General features: G+C 31.8%; 2 protein-coding genes across 4 annotated transcripts; both read left to right on the top strand.

Annotated features, from left to right (window-relative positions):
- Positions 1 to 962: 962 nt before the first annotated feature.
- On the top strand, positions 963 to 4,965 carry LOC148624984 (uncharacterized). Its single transcript, XM_088568166.1, has 4 exons — positions 963 to 1,480; positions 2,671 to 2,707; positions 3,638 to 3,697; positions 4,259 to 4,965. Exons 1-4 carry the CDS (start codon positions 1,154 to 1,156, stop codon positions 4,645 to 4,647), a joined length of 813 nt encoding a protein of 270 aa, XP_088424292.1. The 5' UTR covers positions 963 to 1,153; the 3' UTR covers positions 4,648 to 4,965.
- A 6,058-nt stretch (positions 4,966 to 11,023) lies between these two features.
- Positions 11,024 to 17,051, top strand: LOC148624983 (uncharacterized). 3 transcript variants are annotated; one of them, XM_088568159.1, is made up of 5 exons: positions 11,024 to 11,169; positions 14,587 to 14,971; positions 15,618 to 15,654; positions 16,044 to 16,109; positions 16,490 to 17,051. In XM_088568159.1, exons 2-5 carry the CDS (start codon positions 14,648 to 14,650, stop codon positions 16,876 to 16,878), a joined length of 816 nt encoding a protein of 271 aa, XP_088424285.1. In that variant the 5' UTR covers positions 11,024 to 11,169; positions 14,587 to 14,647; the 3' UTR covers positions 16,879 to 17,051. The 3 variants fall into 3 exon arrangements, with proteins under 3 accessions (XP_088424285.1, XP_088424283.1, XP_088424286.1); XM_088568157.1 differs by lacking the exon at positions 11,024 to 11,169 and adding an exon at positions 13,470 to 13,501; XM_088568160.1 differs by lacking the exon at positions 11,024 to 11,169 and adding an exon at positions 13,558 to 13,649.
- Positions 17,052 to 21,033: the final 3,982 nt, after the last annotated feature.

The raw sequence follows: 21,033 nt of genomic DNA, 5'->3' as shown, positions 1-21,033 counted from the left end.
CTTGAATGCATTAAATGTTATATGTTATTGTATTAAATGACATGTGTATTCTTGCTGAATACTTATGTTTAAACTAGAGTTGTAAAAACTTTACTCTATTGTCTAGCAAATAGTTCTAAAACAAATGAGAAAATATTGAAAAATCCACGAGCAAATTATTGATGTACTGTTAAAATTCAGCTTTAGAGAAAATACAATGAAATTGTTACTTTCTTCTACCGCAACAAATACACTAGCGTATAACATAAATACAAAATACTTTATATATTTAGATATCACCAAAAAGTCTTCAATATATGTAAACACACCTTAAAGTAAGCTCTGAAATGCTTTGACTACGAAAATAATAAAACCCGAGGTACAGGACAATACTCAAAACATACTTAATAGACACATTTATGAAAATTATCTTCTTTTCGTGGAAAACCATAAGTCTTAGTTAAGTTATAATAGTTTTATAAATCCTTAACTTTTTCCTCATCATTGCAATGCCAAAAATGACCTGAAACAAGAAACAAACCGTAAAATTTACACATTAATACAACAACTTCCCTCCATTGAATACATCGACATACACCATATAAACAAAATGAGATATCCACTTAAAGAACGCAATCAAAACATCAGCATTGAAAATAAAGCAGTTATAATAAGAAGCGTCTGACAACAAAAACAGTTTTGAGTTCGAAGGGAAATGCAAGTGTTGGATGTTTTCGTCTCTAATGACCATTCAATCAGAATTGACTAAAAGTATTCAAGTGGAACTAAATGGTCAACATATAATTTCACTGTGTGAAAAGGGTTATCTGATTGGTTAACTCATTTAACTGTTTTATTCTATTATGTTGAATAATGAAAGTACAGGTCAAACAATATCCATTCAGAAATAATTCACCAATTGTTTGTATATGGGCAACTTCCTATTTCCTGTTACAATTCGTAAAATTTGTCTGATAAATGAAACAACCTTAATATAGAAAAGGGGAAACTAACACTTGAATAACACAGGGAAACGGAAATAGGCAAATGCAAAATAACCGATTTTTTAAAATATTGTTTCTATCGTAGCGATGACTAAAATTGTGATGAGGACGGAAAGATTGTCATAGACAGCAATTCGTACACAAGTTTTAGCCAAAAACAGAAATATCAAATGACGACGCCTGGATCTAAAACATCGGAGAGGAATTTGTTCTCACAATATGAAAAACTTAAATTGAGTTTTCTGTGTATGCTGGTATTAAATGCAATACTATTACTAGTTGTGGTTATTTGTATGTGTATAATCGTATCAAATGTGTCAAAAATGAATCCGCCAGAGGAGACTGAACCAACACAAGCTGGCCTACGTTCCCCAACTGTTCAATGCCATTCTATAAAAGCAAAATTAAACAAACTTTACAGAAACGGACAGATGGTTGACAATGTCACAGACGATGTAGAATGCACGATGGGTGATCTGATGGATTCTTTTGTTCAGGTATGTTCTACTTCTGTTTCCCGATCTGTACTAATGATGCACATTCTATATCATATCTAGTTTTAAAAGAATGATCGGTATTTAACCAGGTCCTTTAACCTCAGTTTCCCCTAATACATTCAATGAATAAACTTAGATTCGGTGGTTGTTTACATTACATATATTCCATAGGACTTTTAAAGTCCATTTCACATCATTAAATGTTTCTTTACACTTTTTCGAAGCTCATTATCACATTAATTATGGGCATTGAAACTTCTTTTTATAGACAAAGTTAAGTAGATTAGAATCTTCAACAATGGGACCAGGTTATCAACGTCCTTAATCTAGGTTTATTGTTGTATATGTTTTTTTATTTTTGTAACATGCTTTATTTAAAAAAAAAATCCTATAGACATTCGTAAATGGGTACTGTTTTTGTTACAATGTCCTTCGTTGAGCATATGATATATCAGTAAAGCAATTTGAAATAACGAGAGTAAGGCCTCAAAATCGCTCGAAACAGTCGTAACCAGTTATTTACTTGTTTTTCCTCAATTTTGGGAAAACAAAAAAATATTGTACTGCATTATAAAAATGGAAAGGGTTATGAATGATTGATGTGTCATTTTCGATCAGTTCTGTAGCAATCATGTCAATAACGACAAATAGATTTGCTTTTATTGTTAGATATTATACGTTTGGCTTTAGTTTCCTTATTTTAACCTTGGACTCAAATATATTTTTAATGGAGTTCCATTTTCATTTATTGCGTTTTTGTCGATCGCAATTGAAGGATATGGATCCCGTCGCCGCCACATCGTTTGATCCTGTCCTAACTCAGGAAATCTAGTCTTTATTAGTGTTGTGTGATTTTGAGTTTATGTTTTTATATGTGAAGGTTGTAGTATGATGCCAATTTCAATGAATAGGTATGGTATATTTATTGCTTGAGGGATACAGTCAAACTACGGCAGAGGGATATTTCTTGCCGACCATTGAAGGCCCATATACTGCATCCCTTCTTTTTCACTGTTTGATAGGTTTGTTGTCCATTTGACACATTCCTGGTTATTCTCTATCTCATTAATCATGACATTATTCGGGCCAAATCGCAATGGATTAATAAATTAACATGTTATTAACATGTTCCTGATAACAGCTATTCGTCATAATTCGGTCAATTTCAAATATATTTCATTCATTTTTAGTACTTGGAAACGTTACAGCAAAGACGAAAACAGAAACGTAAGTCACACAAATAAATGCAACAACTGTCAATGAGTAGTGTTAATAAATTCATATTATATTGTCTGTACGCAAAGGTAACAAAGAATCAGTTCTGTGTTCTTCGGTGTTGTTCGTGATGATTGTTTATTTTTTTTCATTGAATATAAAAAATATTATATATATAGAAAGGTCTGAAAAATTCCCAACGATGTTAGAACTGTCAAATTTGCGATGCAAATTTTTGGTCGTTTCCTCCGCGGGACATCTGAATGAACTGCCCCGTACTACCGTACATCGTGTACTAAGTTACAGCCCTAGATTTATCCTACGAGGAGGAATGACCCGGCCAGCGAAAGCTATATTTTTATATAGCCTAGCTGGTCGAGTGGTCTAGGGCGCTGGACTTTGTGCAGGCGGTGTTGCCATAGATGTCACAGCGGTACGAGTTCGAGTCCCGCGGAGGGAACGACCAAAAATTTGCATCGCAAATTTGACAGTCCTAACATCGTTGGGAATTTTTCAGACCTTTCTATACATTTATATATCTTCCCTGTATCAATTTGATCCGATGGAGCAGTGTAGCGAATAGAGTCGTCACATTCTGGGACGTTATATATATATATATTAGTATCTCCTAACTCTTAATGATATGTTAATCATTTCAATCAGTGAATATCGTTATATACATATATTTAAGAATGACTGTTGTATATTCTTGTCTGCAAAAAAAAGTACTTTCATCCCGTTGTGCACACGAAATACCTGCGTCATACCTTTTACTTTTCAGACAATTAAAGAATACAAGATTGAAGAATAAATCAGCAAAATATGTCCCTGGGACATGATAAAAATGTATATTAATTTTAAGTCAATCGAAAAACGAGTCAAATTTCAATTGGTGTAGTCTTAAGATTACTTAAACAAAGTTTTGTTTCTTTTCTCAACCAGGGACTTCAGCCTTCCATTTCACCTCTAACAACAGACTCACAGAAAGATGCACAGATAGCCGTTAGTAGACTAAGAGAAAATATATATCAATGTTAAAATAACTACACGTATCTGTGTTATCTACATCTTTCAAAAAGTCAGTCAAATTATTGAAAATGTTTATGAAGCTTTTCATATGTCATTATTTAAATAACAATAATTATCAATTCCTGTAGAGTAAATCGAATCGTCAAAATCAGATTATGTGATTGGCACACAGTAAAGCAATATATATGATATGATCGACAAACATATTTTATCCAATCAAAAAACCCGTTCCTTTGAAAGTGAACTAATATTAACACAACATAACAAAGTTACACAGGGTCCTTAGCTTTCCAAATCACATAAAATGATAGACTCCCTTTAAGATGCACAATAAAAGATATCAGTTCGACTATTGAGAAAACTGACGTTCAATGCGACATAGGTTTATATATATCAACATAATGAAAACTCAGTAAACGTATAAATTTTTGTTGGAATATTTTTTGTGAGTAAAACAAAAGAATAACAAAGTTGAAGATCATTACGCTTCTTTTATCCTTCTATTTGATCAAATATACTTTTTCTTTTTACTAGGTACATTGAAATGTTTAAAGGAATGGAAAGTAAACTTAAACACAACTGCAATTATGGTGCAAGACGGAACGATTTTTGTACCATCGAGTGGACCATATTTTTTGTACAGCCGTGTTGAATTTAATGTTTATGTAAACTCAACAATACCTATAGTCGATTTTATAGACCACGTCTTTAGATACAGCAATACTGGCCATAGTTACAGAAACCTAGAAGTTAATAAGATCAAGTTTGAATCACATAATCACTATATTAATCATGTAAGCTACTTGGGAAAGGTTGAGTATCTCGAAAAAGGTGGTCTGATCAAGGTAGCATTAAATCTCCCTCCACATGTTGACATGAAGCCTGCAATGACTATGGGAACGTTTGGAATGTTTAGATTGTAATTTCTTAACATTTAGTATCTTCCGACTATTATTGGATATTGACATTTGGCCATACTGATATTTCATAGACCAGTCTCAAAACAGTCGATTATTGTTTTTTTTTTTCAACAGTAGTTAGTTTCCAATTAGTATATTTGATTGTTTAGTTAATACATATTTGTATAGTTTTGCCATGACGCTCAGTCTCATTTCAAACTTAAAATGATCAAAAGATAAAAAAAAGACGGAGGATCGTATTGACCAACGATTAAAAAAAGTATCGGAATGACATACTACTAAATTGTAGAAAAAATAACAAATAAAATAATGTTATTAGAAGTTTGGTCTTGCTTTTTCTTCCAATAATCTTGAATAGAACAACAACACTTGTTTTAATTAAAGATAATCGTATGTTCATTTCATGCTGGAAAGGACATCTTATTATTTTCAAACATACGACGATCTTTTATTATCAGATTGATTTGTGCATTAATATAATATCAATGGCAATGAAAAAGATCGTGATATTAACCTCTGTCTTACTGTATATACCGGTATATTTTAAGCTCGATTGGTAAAATGACAATGCCTACAAATTACAATTATGTATATTGTCGGTGTCTCATGGCATTAATATACCTCTCTCAGACGAATTGATCAGAATTCTTTTAAAAGTGTGAAAGTGAAAGTCGTTTCTTATCGATAAATAAGTCTGTATTACCACTGTTTTAATACATGTTAAATCATTACTAATAACCGATTTAATCTACATAAATTAAAGTAGATCAAACCTTTAACAGGAATCTTCTTTCATGGACACCGGTCAAATTGATACAGAAATACATATTTTGTCAACAAACATTCAGAGTTTGAAATTATGATAAAGTTTTATCTGTAAATCAATTTACTAGAAATCAATTTTGACATGAGTATTACCTTGAATGATTTCCATGCAAGAGGGACTGTTGGTGAACAAAATTGCATTGCGAGTTTTAGTTTTCAAGCAAAAATTCATTAACCCAATTGTTTCTACGAGGATGTCCCTATTTTGTCTGAGAAAAATGCATGACAGCATACATATGTATTAACAAAATATATAGTTACATTCTTTTGATGCTCCTTTAATAAGGACTCAATTGAACTTGTTATACGTTTTAAATGACAGAAAAATTCTGTATGTTTTATTTTACCAAAACGAATATATATTGGCATATCATAACGCAATTTAGCAGAATGCAAAACGGCGGGAATAACTAAAGTATTCAGAATGTCTGTAGAAACGCATCGGCCTGGTAAACCATATTGTCTAGATCATTTGTCGAATGTGTCTCTGACAGACTGAACAAAGGAAAAAATTCAAAATTTTAAAAAATATGTAGACCGTTCATCACGATCTATATATTTAATATTTTCAATTGAATACTAGTAGACCTACAAATTAGACCTTTGCTGCTGTTACCTGCTTTGAAGTAAAATAGTTTTAATACTTCACAATCAATCATAATTATGGTAATGGAGTTTTAGTAAGTTTCAGTTGGTCAATATATTCTAATTCAGATTCAGATTTGTTACCAAATCAAAATTTTATACAATAAAATAGTACAAATGGGACAAAACAGTCGAGAAACATTGTTCATAATTATAGATGAAAATAATGCTTTATATTGTTAATATTCTTAAATATTGTTTTCTTAATTATTAACAGGAAATATAATAGGTCAAATAATAAAACTGCTTGTAGTAATTTATCAAAAAAAAAAAAAAATATATACGAAATTTCTTCTATCATGCATAGGAACAAGATTGAACACATAAACCATATTAATTTACGAAATGCTTACATAATGTACATGAATTTGATACTAAGTCAATAACAGCAATTTATACACAAGATCAAACAGAATTTCCAGATACCATAGGAGGGAGATGGAATCAAAATCACTGAAGAGGAATTTGCTCATGAAACATGATAATCTAAAATTCAGTTGTCTGTGTATGCTGGTTTTGAATGCAATACTCTTACTAGTAGTGATTATTTCCATGGGTATGATTCTACCAAATATGTCAGAAGTAAATCCTTCGGAGATCAAATCAACACAAGATGGCTTTAATTATCCAGATATTCAGTGCTATTCTATAAAAGAAAAGCTACACCAACTTTACAGAAATGGACAAGTGGTCAATAATATAAAGATTAAAGTACACTTTATGTACTGTATTTAGATAAAAATACTTTTGTACATTTGAACTTCAAGTATTTTCATATCCGGTTTCCCATTTACTCCCATATACTTTTTAGAGGCCCGAACGAGTTTGGTGTTTTGTTATACCATTATTTAAAATTCTTGAATTTTTTTCATTTAGCAGCTTCATATGAAACAGTATAGGACAAAATACATATAAAATGATAAACAATGTTGCACACAATAAATAAGCACAAGCCCTATTTAGTAAATTTCAGAATTCATTAACTCACTATAGCTATTAGTATTTGTATCGTTTGTTAAGCATTTTGGCAATAACCTACACCTGTAATAAACAAAAATGCACAATTGAACAGAAAACTACCAACACTGAAAACCTGCAGATTTATACTAGAATTGTTGATTTTATAATTCTCTGCTTTAGAAGCAAACACTTTGTGTAGATAGATTTCGGAAATATAATGAAAGTTGTGTTTATCTTAGTACTCGTACGCTGGTTGTGTCTTTCTAACCATAAAACAAATAATTGGAGAATCCTGCAATGTAGATTCTATCGTCATTCATTTTTATTACATCAGTATTTAGAAAAGACAGAAATTGAAACGTAAGTCACAAATATTATAGGAATATTGTGTCTTTTAAGATCAGACTGGTAACAAGTTTACCTCAGTATACAAGTGTGTTGGACATCAAATCAACTGTTAAGCAAATAAAAATGTTTGTTATGATGATTCGCTTATTACTATTATTACTATTTAAAGCTGCATTAGCTGTCATTTTCGTAAATTTTTGCGTCTGTTGAAATATACCTTAATTTTGAATTATTTCTACTAAATTGTACTTTTCCTGTATAAATTCATTTGATATCCACAAATAAAATGTCTTAAATACATTAAATATGTTTCTTGCAAGACAAAACATTGACCTATATAAATGCGTATGTATGTGACTTCTGGTGACCTTAATCCGTGCATGTGTTGTAAAGGTCGCTTCTTTAATAACAAATCTGATTGCAAAGCGAAAGTGGTTATTCAGCGGCAAGGAAGATCGATAGACTCAAGCCGTAAAAGAAAAAAGTTCGAATATAACGCTAGGATCCTTTAAAACTTTATGTGTTGTGATATGATATGGCTCAAATATTGTCATTATTTGTTTGAAAACTAATCAAGAAATAGATGAAGTGAAATGAAAACAACACATGTGCTTACCTGTGTATCCGTTATTGTTATTTTTTTTACCAAGAGAAAGGTATTTTTAAACCAGGTGTATGTCCTGTCGGCAATCTTTGCAAATAATGGCGAAAACTAATTAGATCAGGGCTATCGATCTTCTCTGATTAAAAAAAGTGGTTTCACAATATTCTGCTGGTATTTCAATTGCATTACTACAAGCTTATTTCATTTAATCAGTACAATTCAGCAAAATCAAAACTAAACAAATTTGGCAGGTAATGCAGCTTTAAGTTAAATTCAGATTTATTTGTTCGTATTTCCTAGGAAGTGTGTATATTTTATAACTTCCATATCTATTCTTATTTAAAATTTATTTTAATCTAAAGAAATCTTTATAGCAAATGGATTACTTTAGTGATCTGGTACGTGTTGGCATGATTTCTGTGGTTGGGAGACGTCGTAAATTCGATCCCCAGCCAAAACTTCATAATTAGTATTCACTGATTTTCTGTCAAGCACGTCGCATATGTAAGACAGATTGACGTATGTACAGAAATGTATCGGAGTCAGGTGTCTAACCTCCCTGTGGGCTGTTCATTCTGAGAGCTAGCGCCGATTCAGCATGTACGACTAGTGCATAATAGGAAATGTTTGATTTAAAACATATTTTCGAACTTAAATGGATGAATGGATGGGTATATAGATATCAATCAATCAATAAATCAATCAAATTTGTAACAAAAAAAACTTTCTTTCGCACAGGATCCTCAGCTTTTCACCTAACATCTGACAGTGTATTCACTGAAGGATGCAGAGAAGGCCGTAATTATACAGGCCTGGGTATAATATGATTTACTAATTCTTCAATTTTATGCGTTCTGATCTAAATTTGGGAAAAGATTAGACAAACATTTCAAAGTGAGACTGCTAACGGTACAGGGCCATCAGATTTAAAACATGCACAATGTGTTTCTAATACCTTAACATATTTACCTTGTACGTCAGTCAAAATTTTGTAAATGTATATTTGAATCGCATTTTATTACTAAAATGAACAGTTTGATAGCTTAGAAACTACACATAAAATATAACATGCATAATTATATTCCATTTTGCCACCATGGAATTGTTCAAGTTACAGTATACAATTATGGCCATCTGAGGAGGTGACTATCCAAAAGTGTCAACCCGAACTTGGGTTATTTCCCTGAGGGCTTTAGCCAGCGGGGAATAACCTTAGTGAGGTTGACAGTTTTAGATATTTACCGAATTAGAGTGGCGTAATTGTTTTATCATACCAAACAAACAAAGGACAAAAAAAGCGTGGTTTCAAATGTGCTAGGGCATCCTTAATAATGTCAAAGTCCATTTCCTTCCGATAACGCCTGGACAGCCCAAATCGTATACTCTTTCAAAGCTGACCGTTTGTAGAATGAACCTTCCTTTTTCCTGACAGCGCCATATTATATTTCCAACACCTTATATAACGATTCTGATGTTTCAAATCTCAATTCCCGGTCAATAGAGAAGAGAAACTGGGAAAAACATTGTAGTGCTGCTTTTGTAGCCCTTTTCGTGTTCAGTGCGTCCTTTTCTGCCGGACGAGAATCTAAATATTCGACCGTGGTACTTGCTGGACGCCATAACTATGTGCAGGCGACAATGACGTAATTATTATTATGGGAGATAACCTACAAGCATTACAAAACTAGATGTTCATAGAGATGAGACCGCCGATCGATGGATGGCATATTTTTCTATAATTTTAATTTCTGAAGCGGGGTTATTCAATGATGGCATGGATTTTGGGGGTTATTCAACCTTTCTTGCGATTAAAACAAAAAAAAAATATTCTAATTAATCTATGTCACGTGACTATATTTCATCCAATAGAATTAATCTTTTATGATGGAAGTTTTAATAATGATAGTTGTATATGATGAACAGCTGCGCTTTCATCAAATTATAAATGTTCTATTATTACCAGGATCGTTAGAGTGTCTTAGCCACTGGGAATTAAACTTTAACACAACAGCAATTGTGGTCCAAGATGGAACTATCATTGTCCCATCGACTGGGCATTACTACTTGTATAGTCGTATGGAATTTAACGCGCATGTAAACTCGACTGAAGTAAAAGTCGACGTTATATCACATGATGTGAGATAGAGCAACACTGGCCCTTCATTACATTAACATTGAAAGCCAACACAATCAAGTTCAAATCAATTGTAAACTTGATAAGTCTTGTAAGCTATCTCGAGAAGATTGTATACCTCGAAAAAGGTGGCCAAATCAAGATTACATTAGATCTTCCTCAAAACGTAGACATGAAACCAGTAATGATTATGGGAAGTTTTGGAATGTTTCAGATATGATGTTGTGGTGATCAAACATTTTTTTTGTGGTTTTGTTTGAAAAGATGCAAGGCTGTTCTCAATATTAAAAAGACAAAATAACTACTGTTAACAAACCGGCAATTTTTTTTGTCGTTACAAATTAGCATATTATGTATTTGTTTTCTCGTTATATTTGAAGTTCAAGAGCATTAACTAAGTATTTTGTATATATTTTTATTTCATTATAATCAATGTGTTGCCATAGATGTCACATCGGTACGACTTCGAGTCCCGCGAATATATATTACATCTAAGTGTGCGATATTTTGATATAATTGTTGTGATATTGTAAAGTCGCATTTTGTTTCATATTAAGGTCTATTTTACAGGAGTAGAGTTGAAAATACATGTTCTTTGTGTAATAATTGTGAAAATATAACTATCTAACCAATGACTCCAAATAGTGATACATTTTTGCCGTGCATTAATATGTTGAGTAGTTATAGGATTGAACAGCTATTTTAGGTCATACATGCATGAGCGACCGAAAATAGCTGTTCGATCCTTATAATTCTATCCGACAGTCAAAGTTACCCTCTGAGAGCCTCAGTCGGTTATATTGATACACTGTGTTTTAACGCTTCAATACACTTACATTCCTTTGCACACGTATGGGAGTGCGGACGAGTATTTACACATGATCGGCTGCACAACGACAGTGAAGGCGGCATGGACGAAGTGATAGTTGGCATTGAAAAATACGAGATGTAAACAATTCAACAAGAATATAATTAAGGAAATACAAGGAAGAAGGAAAATTATAACAAGGTGTTTTCAAGGGTTCAGTCAGACTCAGTTATAAGTTTCTTTCCCGAGCTGAAAATTACTCTCTGTAAACAAACTTGACCGGTAAAATCAATGTGCACGTAATAAACTATTTTTACGGCTATATCATGCCGTTCACTTCGTTGCTACACTCTTCCGAACTACACGGCCGCCATATTGGTTTCAAGTTGACTGGCGTTCATGCATGTATGAATGATCTGGCGAAGTTCATGCATGTATGAACTATATGGCAACGACGTTCTTGGGCAATCAAAAACGGCTATAAGCATGAAGAATCTCATGATTAGAATTATTAGGGCACACTGATATACAAAACTAGAAGACCATGTTTCAGCAGTTTTGGATACATTGTTAGTATGAAAAAAGTCATGATACTTTTTACGGTACTTCTAAGCAGAAGTATTGATCAGATATTTTCTGCTGAATCATAATTACTTTTAGTTTTCACATTGAAATAAAATGTAAATTTTTACCATTTTTCCGGGTGATTTGGGATTCATACTTTGCATTTAAATTATTAGCTCTAAGTGTGACTACATTATACTTCACACCATCACGAGGCAAAGTCATTTAGTTAAATGATGAAATCAATTATGTTTTTGTTTCGTTCATTGTGATATCCTAGCCTAGAATGACTTAATCTTAATTAAGTCCCAACAAATAGTGTTTTGACTCATAACGGTACAAATATAGTCTTATACTAAAAAAATTGAAAATGTTCTTTCAACAAATTGATTCGCCAATGAAAAGTGAAAACGTACATGACATCGACGCTATCCCCATATCATTATGAACTAGAGGTTTCTTTCAGTGGTACATGTTTACGTAGAATTACCAAATCGCCATTGCATTTTCTATTAATATATTGTACTACAGATGGTCGAGTATCAATCCGTTAAATTTAAGGTTTAAATATTCGAAAGTAAAGTTGATGACATTTGTTTGCCTATATATGCTTTAGATATTACTGACAAAGATAAATCAGGTACGGGAATGTGTCCTTTGTAAAATATCATAAAAAATGCGGTCGTGTAATTTCGAATTTAGTAGCCTTGTTTAACTTTTTTATTTATTCATTCAAGAGTGAGGCGGACCGATCAATCGAAGAGACCTGCCTCATACTAGTCATACGCTGTGAGCTGGATCATTAATGCAATAGCTCACAAAAGCAACAGTCCGACGGTCGCATACCACCACACTCGAACACATTATGACTCGGCCAATGAGCGGACCAACGGCCTTCAGCTGAGTAACACGATACAACGAAACCGACTAAGCGGTTTTTTTATAGAGAATACAGTCACCACATAAAACTTGAATTTCCTAGTTTTTATTCTTAAAGGTTATGAATATTTGAAATAATTCAGCGGATACTGTTTTGAAGGAAGGATGAATTGCAAATAAATTGTACCCAAAGTTACCAGTTGAGTCAAATGCATTTTTATGTTTTTAAGTTTCCATTTAGTTTATATGTTTTCCTTGTTTTTTATTCTTCATTTGTGTTTATTTTTATAATTTACAACAAATTTATTAGTTGGTTCGATTGCCTATGTAGTGAATAAAAGAAGCTAGCATGAAATCAATGTGAATTAAAACTTATTCAATGTTTTATCGATGTTTTCGTCAATTAAACACGACGCTGCTGAAAAAACTTGTTCGGAAACGCCTTTATGTTTCTCATAAAATATTTTATTCATTAGTAAAATGGTTTAATTTTTTAACAATATCTAATAAGATTTCATATGGTATTAATTATTAATTTACAGAACATGATCAAATGTTAACTAAAAAAAATATATATCTTGGCAAGAAAATATAACTGTCTGACCAATTTGAACACAATAATCTTATAGTACATTTTAATCTGTATGGTTTAGATATAGCATACTGCAATAAATAATCAAACATTCAAGACATTTGGCCTATTTATAATGCTACCAAACTGAAGTAACAAATACTGCATTTTATTAATTATTGTTCCTGAACGAATTTTTGAATAACTACTAAATTTTCAAACCACAAACATAAATACTCGGACAGTGATATAGGTAATTCCGATAATACTCAAAGGTAATTGAAAATGCTGTCAACTCCTCAAATCATTTCAACGATTAACATTCCATACATAACTTGTACGAATGCTTAAAAAAACATTCAATTCGTAAAACCTTATCTGATTACATGTACAATAAACAAAGCATTTAAAGAATTCAATTGATAAATGTAATTATTGATAAATTTTATTGATTCAATTCTAATTTTAGAGAACATGTAACTACATTTTTCTTCCTTCACTTTAGAATGAAAACTGAGGGTAAGTGGTTTGCTTTATCTATGTTGGTCATTAATGTTTCCTCGTATAGTCATTTGACGCATTAAATGCCATCCTGCTGTTATCGTTTTTTATCACTTTTATTGTCGGGGCCTTCTAGGGCTTACTTGAAGAACTTTTGGTGATCTCTGTAAGTATTTTATGGAGGTTATACGATGGTGAAGTTTTTGCGTTTCACAATATATGTTCCTTTTTCTATTTAAACTGCATTTATTAAAAGGAATAAGATATGAAGCTACCGTCCTTAACTTGACAGCTAATAAACACGTAAGCGGATTCATTTTTTGTTCCTTTTAAAAATTCTGATAAATATTGTGTGTAATTAACGTTTTTCAATGTAAAGGATTACTTTAAAAACAAACAAAAATGTGTTTTCCCAAAAAGCCAGTAGATATCATAGGAAAGTGTAATCAAGGAAACCAAGGTTATAGCGGTAATCAAAAGAATGTAATCCAGGGACAGAGACCAGACATGGAAAACAGGCATACACAACGAAGAACATAAAGAAACTAAAATCGTGCATACAAAGTAACAAAAGCAAATGAGAAACTCGGCTCCACTAAAAACTGGGAGCATGGACGAGGTGCACCGGTAGGGTAAGCGTCCTCTGCTTTTCTAGAAACACCCGCCGAGTTGTTCATAAAAAGTCATGTCCGGGGTAGACGAAAGAGGAAAGAAACACTATGACACGTTGAACAAATCAGTTGTCATGGCGCAGATGGATACACCATAGCGATCCACGAGTTCAATCATGTAGCAACATAACCCTGTTCAAGAAGCCTATTTGTTAGAAGTATAGTGCGATACAAAAAGTCTGCGTAGTTTCGGTAAGATTGTATGAGTTGTGATATGAACACTCCATACGCAGGTGCTGAAGGGTTGTTGCTACAGGTGAAAGGAAAGTTGACAATGCTGAATGAAAAATCATCACGTTTGTCGTAAAGTTTGGTCAATAGTTTTCTTTTACCATATATTTCTAAATGTAGGTCAAAAAAGGAAAAGGCGACTGTTCAATAAAAGTATTTGATTTTTACCGGTATTTTTATATTACAATTTTTTAAATGCAGGCGGGAAAATGTTAGGCACAGCAGTCTATAAAGAAGTTTGAACTAGAAATCCAGAACAAAGATGAATGCACCTGAATCAAAATATTCTGAGACGAGTTTTAACACACAATTTGATGGACTTAAAAAGATTTTTCTGTGTATGCTTGTACTGAATGCGATACTATTACTGGCAGTGATTATTTGTATGTGTAAGGCTGTACCAAGTTTGTCAGAAACAAGACCTTTAGAGACTGAATTAACACAAGCAAGCTTATATTCTCCAAGTGTCCAGTGTTATTCTATAAAGGACAAATTGAACAGACTCTACAGAAATGGACAGATGGTTTACAATGTTACACACAATGAAAAATGCTCATTGGATGATCTAACGGATTCTTTTATTCAGGTATATATTCCAAATGGAAAACAAAATATTTGTTATCCATTTTTCATTTTGTTTGTTTGTTTGTTTGTTTATTTGTTTTTTGTTTTTTGTTTTTTTTTTTCATTACTATACTTGTTATATTGAATTTGATTAAAATCACTACTGTGTTGACAGGCCTTCTTTTTTTTTGACACTTTGACACTTTTCACTCCTTAGAGGTAATCGTGTTTCATCTGTACTTCAGTCATTAGAATAGCTAATGAATGTAAGTTAAGGACATTAACTTATTAGTTTATTTCTGACCTTAATCAACTGGACAAAGCTGAAAGTATCATAGATTCAATAAAAACGGCAACAGGCTACTTTTTGTATCAAAAATATATTCCGATTGTGAAGTTTAACTTTGTATTTGTTTATGTCTTATGATATCAAGTAATCAGAATAATAATGAATGATACTATGAAATAGAATTAACGTCGTGACAAACAATTATATGTAATGCATTCATTTTCGGAATGTCAAAGTTTTCATTCAAAAATTCATTATGCTCGTTAAATCTTAACTGTTCCTAACCCAAAAATGAAACCACTGGACTTCTGAACAGATATCTGTCGACATGGAACAAAGTATTTCGGTTCTACAATCAAACAAATCTTATCCATTTTAGTACTTGGAAACCTCTCAGCAAAGACTAAAATCAAAACGTAAGTCAGTTAGATGATATTTAACTGTTGAGGAAAGCATTTTTAAATTTGTAAGTTAAGCTCAAAAGTAACATAGGATCAACTTTCTTATTCGTGTATAAATTTTATGTTGAGCGTCTCTTATATCGTTTCCTTTGAAGATATTCAAATTTTTGTTATCACATTTTCTATCACTCAGATTTGTCTTATATCAATTTATTATTTAATCTTGTTCTATTTAAATACGTACTTCATCATGAAATAGCTGTAAGATTTATCTTTTTAGGAAGAAACATACTTAATCACGTGGCACGTGCACACTAAATAAATTATTTGCGTCAGTTCTTTAATTTAATAAAAAAAAATATCGTATATAAACAAAATAAAGTTATGCTTTTTTTCTGACTTAGGATCATCAGCTTTCCAACTCACCTCTAACAATACTGTTATTGAAAGATGCACAGATACAGATATTAGTAAGTAAACTTGGGCTTTAAGTGCAATATAACTAAATTAAATTTCAAGTCATTCAAATTATTGTACATATTTATTAATTTAAACTAATCATATTGTAAGTCCAATTAATTTAATCCATAAATTAATAAAATAATACATCATACCACAAGGTAAAATAATGTTAATGAGAAGGTTATATTGTTCAATCAGAAAACAGTTTTCCTTTAAAATTGAAAGTAACGATTATTTTAGTCTAACTGAGAGATACTTAGTAATATCATTTTGGCAATTAAGAAATCTAACTTGCAATATGATTACAAAACAGCACTTCGGATGAAGACAACGAAGAAAAATAAGCTTAAATATCGACTAAATTATTTATATCTTTCATGTTTACTAGGTACATTGAAATGTCTAAAGAACTGGAAAGTTAATTTAAACACTACTGCAATTATGGTAAAAGATGGATCGATATTTGTCCCATCGAGTGGACCATATTTCTTGTATAGCCGTGTTGAATTTAATGCTTATGTAAATTCGACAGTACCTATAGTCGACGTTTTAGACCATGCCTTCAGATACAGCAATACTGGCCATAGTTACAGAAGCATTGAAGCCAATAAGATCAAGTTTGAATCACATAATAACTATATTAGTATCGTAAGCTCCCTTGAGAAGATTGAGTATCTCGAAGAAGGTAGTCAGATCAAGGTAGCTTTAGATCTTCCTCAATATGTTGATATGAAGCCTGTAATGACTATGGGAACTTTTGGAATGTTTAGATTATAGATTCGTCGTAGTTATACCATTTCTATTTCTTTGATATCCAACTGAATGAGCTCAAATTAATTACATCAAATATAGAGCAGATCTGGTATTTATTTCCTTTATTTTTATCATTTATTTCTATTGCTGAAAATGTTGCCCCAAAATGGCAGAAGAAATAAAATCCATATTAGAAAGTTGTCTGTACTTTTTCTTATCAAAAATCTTGAACATCAAATTTTAAGATAACTGATAATGAGTTTTTTTTAAAACTCTTATGAAATTGATTCTCTGGTAATGAAAGCCTCATTCAGACTCTATGGGAAGTTTTAAAGAAACGTTTGATATTGGTTCGGCAATTAAACATATACTGATGCTTGTACCAGCTTAACCCCACCCCCCAAAAAAATAATTATAAATAAAAAATAACCGAATGATATTTGCTTGCTTGAACTGAAAAAAAAACATAAGGCTATCATTGACTGGGCTATCATTGAAATAGTGTTTCCTAGACTAAACGTATTTAAAACAAGTTCCATTATGCGCCAGATTTCGCAAATTACTTAAGAAAAAGACTATTATTTGAATACAACGTGTTAAATTGAATGTACACCTCTCCTGCTATGTAAATATACTAAGGGGTATGGGCAGAATATATAAAATTAACTTGTGTCGCGGCTAGATTAAAACGTTTTGAATAAAACTATTTTTCATTTACAGAGTTAGTAAATAAGTATATTTTAAATATTTCAAAACAGTTCGAAATAGTTCAAATGATCTATTTTAGAGCACCTATCTTTTATCATAAGCACGCAGTAACATTTCATTTCAAAAGTGTTTAAAAGGAGATACGAGTAAACGTTTGTTTGACACAGAATATAAAAACAGTTTGTTTTTAAAAAAATAAACACTTGTTTTCTCTATTTACATATGTAACTATGACGTAATTATCTAATACAAATTAAGCAACAGATGGGAAAACAAATCACGCAAGTCCATCATATCATGCACATTAGTTTGGATGAGTGGTTAATTTATTGGGCGGGAACGGTAACACATTCAATTTTTCTTAGAACTAAATCAAAGATAATAACAAAAAAACGATCGAATCTTTCTTTAATGTTTCCCGGAAAGACAAAGATTTTATATTGATATTCATATTTTGTACTAAACTCTTATCTTAATAGGCATCCATACAAAAAACTTTCTCTCATCGCACAAGGTTTTCATCGAACAGAAAACATGTTTCGTGCAAAAAAGTAGAAACTGCTTTTGAAGCATCTCAAACCACTTCCGCTTTTAAGTTGGGTATGGGCTGTTCGTTATTGTGTACTGTCTTTTTTTAATTTTCTGTATGATTTGTTCACGGATTATCCTTCGTTTAGTCTCTCGGTGTTGCTTCATTATTATAAAAGTTCTTTATTCCATAAATACATTTTTTAGTTTACATTGAATGTAATGTTATTTTATCTCCGCTCCGTAGGAAATTTCTCTGCTTCTATTAGAAGGAATGCTTTGATATTAGGTAAATTACTTCATATGATGACTTGCATAGTGTCTCCTCTTTCAGATTATTTCTTATATCTACTTCCTGTTTACCTATAGATTTGGTAATATTTTGATGGTGCATATTGGAAATGTTGGTAGAAGATTTCTCGGCTTCTGTAAATCACAGGATGTTGATATTTCATACAAAGCTTTATATAGGTATGCAAAATCGTAGAATGCATTTCGTACTCGCATGACATTTACTTCCTGTTTGCAGAAAAAGCAGAAATATCACCGTCGCTCTCAGATATCATGTTAAATTTGTATAAGAAATAAGAAACGAGTTTAGGGTAAAAAAAGGTTTGTTTTGAAACATTCTCAAAAACGTACACTTAGTTATGATTTCGTGTTTTTACATGCAGTAGTTGAAAGTTTGCAGATCATGAAAATTTAAAGTGATTAATTCTTAAGTTGTTTTTGTTTCATTGAAAGCTTATCTTAAATGCCAATGCGAATTACTTTCTCCTGTTATAACAATATAACACCATTGAAAAAAAGGAAGAGGACTATTATTTACCAGTATTATTTATTGTGAATGATGACAATAATTGGAATGAGGACGGAAGAGATGTGAAAAAATACTGTCTAACTTAAACTTCAAAGATATGAAGTACACAAGCAAGTTTTACAAGGAGTAATTTGTTACACTGTGCAATATAAAGTTGTTTTTTGTTTTAATTTAAGATGGCACATCTAACATTAATACCTTAGGGTTTTTCTGATTCTAACATGAAATAAGCGAAAGTTCCAGTTGTTATCCCTACACGGAAAGCAAGCGTAAAAACAATGTTCCATTTTGTATAAAGTATGTCATATATGTCTCTTTGTATTTGCCGTCGACATCAATAAGTTCATAATGATTAGATTAATTTCCTGAAATTTAAAACAAATATATATATAACTACATCTTATTTGGCAAATATTTAATAAAAAACACGAGATATTAACACGGGTCGGCTTTAATCTTAATCACGTTCTACAAACCTAGTATTAGTGCTCTTCGAGAATTTACTATGAAGGGAATTCTAAAAATGTGTTTTAGAACAGTAGGTATACGCAGGAAATTAGATATTGATTTCATCCAATGTACAATGTATCAAATAAATTAACCTTAAATTTGTGATTCGTTCACCATATTAAATATTATTTAACTAAAGGGTGGTTTGGGTGTCATCAAAGATCTTAATAAAAAGGTGGAAACATATGTGATTGTCAAAATGAAAATTACAACCGTTAAAGTACCCCAAGACGGCTAGAGTGGGGAAACAGTCCCATACCAAGGATGGGTTTTAGAATAGAGGGTAGAGCATCAAAAGAGCAGCCCAACATCTAGTAAGACATATTCTGACCGAGTTCTTTGATCCAGTGTCTCAAAAACTTGGATCCACTACCAACAACTAATAGATTTACTAACAGAATCTCCTAGACGGGCGGTCCTGCGAATTCGGAAAAGACAGTCAACCGTAAAAATACTCATAATTGAAGGTTACCAGTCGGTTTTAACTAAATTATGAAACGTGATTTGTTTAAATGGTTAGTAATACAAAAATAATTTACTGAAGAAAATTACTTTATCCGAAATGGATGTTCCTAAAATCGTTATGAAAATCATACAATAATGATACAATGATGTGGCTTTTATATTGTTAATTAAATTAAAAAAAATAATCAAATCCTTTTATTGACAGAAATGTTGAAAGATCTACGAAATCGATTTTTATCCCTAAAAACAACACACATTTACAAGATAGGACGATATTTGTCCCATCCAGTGGGCCTTACTTCTTGCACAGAAACGTGGAATTTAGTGCCCATGTAAACACAACCGTATCGTGAGTCGACGTTATTTCATAAGCGGTAAGCCACATCACTACTTATTACCATTACAGAGGAAGTAATTTATTCAAAGTCAGGCTTGAATATAATATACAGTTGACAAGTCATTGAATTAATTGAAATAATAGGTTCGGTTCTTCAATAAGGTACTTTATTCCATGTACTAGTATGCCGATGGCGTTTAATAGCTCTTTTACAAAGTTCAAGATTAACGAATCCCATCAACATTATAATGTTTATATGCATGTGAATGTCATTGCCTTTTATCTTGTGTTTTGTTTTATTTTCACTAAATCCGATTGGACGGGTTTACATTGATGGTTTTGTTTGAGTAAGTAAGGCGTGGTTATTAGTTGCTTTTGGATTTTGCGAAGTAGATGCAGATTATTGTCTTTTTTCCTATTTGTTAAAGTGTTTGAATTCTGTATTGATCTCAAGAGTTAAATCCGAATTCAACAGGTATTTATTGTTAATTTTATTGCTTTGTTTCCCAAACACTGTCCAATGGGAGAGATAAGCGATCATAAACATGTTTAACCCCACCACACATTTTATATGACTGTCCCAAGCCAGGAGCATACAGTGGCTGTTTTTTATTTATTTAACCATTTATTTACGTTTTTTATAGTTATGGTCAAATTTCGTCTTTTATGAAAAGTTTCACTTGATTTATTTGGGGCCTTTTACAGCTTGCCGTATAGTATGAGTTTTGCCTTATCATTGAATACCGAGTTGTGACTTGTAGAAGTTCAAATGTTCGTTGCTTAATTTTTGGTGGATATTTTATTGGTAGTC

This window comes from Perna viridis, chromosome 2 (assembly GCF_037379345.1).
Source record: "Perna viridis isolate PV_CMFRI_1.1 ecotype Kerala chromosome 2, ASM3737934v1, whole genome shotgun sequence".
In the NCBI taxonomy this organism is placed as follows: domain Eukaryota; kingdom Metazoa; phylum Mollusca; class Bivalvia; order Mytilida; family Mytilidae; genus Perna; species Perna viridis.
This window is presented reverse-complemented; position numbering and strand designations above follow the sequence as displayed.